At 38.0% G+C, this 2,895-nt stretch overlaps 1 protein-coding gene across 7 annotated transcripts in view; it reads left to right on the top strand.

Annotated features, from left to right (window-relative positions):
- AGFG1 (ArfGAP with FG repeats 1) overlaps positions 1–2,895 on the top strand; it is a 90,741-nt gene that overhangs the window by 42,208 nt on the left and 45,638 nt on the right. For all 7 annotated transcript variants that reach the window (XM_019503619.1, XM_019503617.1, XM_019503618.1 and 4 more), the window contains exon 3: positions 1,537–1,652. In XM_019503619.1, coding sequence (XP_019359164.1) covers positions 1,537–1,652 — 116 coding nt within the window. The remainder of the gene's footprint in view (positions 1–1,536; positions 1,653–2,895) is intronic.

Below are 2,895 nucleotides of genomic sequence, written 5' to 3'. Positions count from 1 at the left end.
GGGGCCCACTCTGGCAGGGTGGGGTGGGGGGGTGGGGGTTGGATTGTGAGGGTCGTTGGCAGGGCCAGGAGGCTGAGAGTGGGGAGTGAGCGGCCTGGACTTGCATTCTGTGAGCTAAGGGGGCAAGGGGAGCTCTGATTTTTTCCATGATTTAAAAAAAAAAACAACCCAAAAATCAAATACTAAAATGTATAGGTATTTAGAATTTATTGCATTATATTATTGGTAGGCTTTCAAATCTATTTAAAACTGTAAATATATCAATATGTTGTATTCAACTGGTGCATGCCCATATGTACACACCCATACACGTAGTGGCCTTTCATTTTAATCCACAGGTTTCGTGGCTTTTATGAGAGAATTTGTGAAACTTTTTTAATCGGAGAATTTGTGATTTATCAGGGAAAACCAGGATTCCTGTTGATAAGCACCTGAATAATGCCCACAGGTGAAGCGGAGGTGTCTTACCTTAAATGCTACATGAAGAAATACAACTAGTTTAGCTGAATTTGTTTTGTTTTATTTTTTTTCTCTTGTGTTTTTTAGTAGTGAATTTATTAAAATTTAAATACACAGAATTCAAGAAAAAAGCTTACCTATATGGAGTGTTTTGCAAGCCTAACTCTCTCAGGTTAGATACTTGAAAAGTTGTCCTTTTTGTACATGTCTCTCTTCAAATAACACTTCAGAGGGTGCAGGTAAGTTGTTTTTGTATTGGAAGATAGCTTTCAACAGTGTTGTAGCCTGTATCTGTTATATTTCTGCTTATCTCATTGAACTAAGTAGCTGGTGATGATTTGGAATTCTGCAGGGATTGCTCTGTGAGCAATATTAGATCTACCAGTGGCGTAAGAAACTATTTGGAGTTGAACTCCGTGCAGGGTAGCTGGAAAAAAAGGAGAAGCTGAATAAATTGATTGACATTGCTCTATTCCCTTCCTATAATAGAGGATCAAGTAGTGTAGGGATTGTTTTAATGAGTGCTAGCTGACTGTCTTTAAGGGACTGTGCACCTGCTGGTGATAACCAGAGTTCATCACACTATCAGGAGTATAGATAGAAAGGAGCTTCAGTCTTTCCTCTGAAGGATTGTAAAGTCAAATCTCTACGTCTGAGCACATCTTTGCTACAAACTTGTGCTGATGGAGCTGTGTACTACAAATTGCAGCTCCTCATGCTGATCAACATTTGTATGACAGCAAAAGTCCTTATTTAGATGTAGGTACATTGAAAACGCAATAGAAGTTTTGCTACTGGAGGGACTAAATAAAAGCATGGGGTTTTCTGGTAAAAGTTATGTCCACACTAAGATGTTTCCTGATGTATCCTGTATTGCTGTGTATTGTAATGTATTGCTGACAGCATTTGTCTGACATTTAACTCTTGTAAGGGCAGCTCACAGGATGATTAGTAATGGATATTAAAGATGTTAATCATTCTATTTATAGCTACAAACTTAATTTTCCAGCTTATTTATACATTCTACATTATTTAATGGTAACTTTTTTCTTTCTTTCTGTATCTTCTCCAAATAAGGTGTGTAAACAGATTTGGCTAGGATTATTTGATGATAGATCATCAGCAATTCCAGACTTCAGGGATCCACAGAAAGTAAAGGAATTTCTACAGGAAAAATATGAAAAGAAAAGATGGTAAGGTAATTTTTTCTGTAAGAGAACTATTTTTGTAAAAGGCTCAAGACTTTAAAAAAAAAATAATACACGTAATTTGACTGACAACAGTCTTTTCATTCTTGCCTGAATAGAGTACAACTTTAGGTGAAGAGAAATTAACCTCTCAACAGCTAAATAGTGCATTGTACTCTACCAAAAAAATGTAGATGCTAAAACATTACATTTACAACAGGCTGCTTGTCTGGATAACATTTTGATGAACAAACACTTATGTTCAAAAACTATGTTGGACATAGTCCATATAAACTGTTCTGGCCCGATCTCTTTTCTGAAAAGTTGAACTGGGTGCTGTCTTACTCTGCAGCTGTTGATGCTCCCCAGCGGTATCATACTGTGCAAGTGGGAAGTTCTGTTTTCAAGGTTTATTTCTGTCATTCCTCTTAGCGGAGACAGGAGAAGTACTGTGCTCCACATAACTAGACAGGTGGCAGTAGTAGGGTTTTCCTTTTAATGCACCTGTTGAACCTTGTGTCTGAGCATGTCAGATCACTTTATGTAGCTTGTGATCCAGAAAGTTGACATCTGAATAGATGGGGAAACTGCTGCACTTTATTTTTAAGGCGCATATAAGACCTAAATGAAGACTATGTGGGGTTGGGGGTTGGGTTATTTGTTTCAGCGTGGAAACAGGAGCTGCTTATGTTACCAGCAACACTACTGGACTCTTAGGCTCTTACTCAGAGATGGAGTTAACGTGTAAATAGAAATATTTGAGGTTTTTGTGAAAATATTGATCTATTAAATGAACATTTAAAAAACAAAAAAATGTACTTTTTGTATATACTGAAATACTAAAAATTAAGTCAACTTCTGAAGCATGTTGTCAAGATCTTGATTCCTGCCTTAATTCCGGGGTACGTTTGAATGAAAGCTAGGACACCAGATTTGCAGTTGGAATAACGATCCATACCTTAGCAACGAAACGGTGAACATTAAAATTCATTTGGAGTTTCATAGATTTCATAGACATTAGGGCTGGAAGGGACCTCAAGAGATCATCAAGTCCAGCCCCTTGCCCCAGGGGCAGAAAGTCAGCTAGGGTCAAAGGATCCCAGCAAGATAAATATCCAGAAAGTGAGGGTAGGGAGGTACTATGATGCTCATTAGAATTGTGTGTCACTTATGCATGCGCTGCAAAAACCTTGGAAAACTGGAATGCTAAGGCTTTTATAGTTGTGCTCTGGGAGTGTGTGTGTGTGTG

The sequence above is a fragment of the Gavialis gangeticus genome, unplaced genomic scaffold, assembly GCF_001723915.1.
Source record: "Gavialis gangeticus isolate Ggan-Ray unplaced genomic scaffold, GavGan_comp1, whole genome shotgun sequence".
Taxonomy (NCBI): domain Eukaryota; kingdom Metazoa; phylum Chordata; order Crocodylia; family Gavialidae; genus Gavialis; species Gavialis gangeticus.
This window is presented reverse-complemented; position numbering and strand designations above follow the sequence as displayed.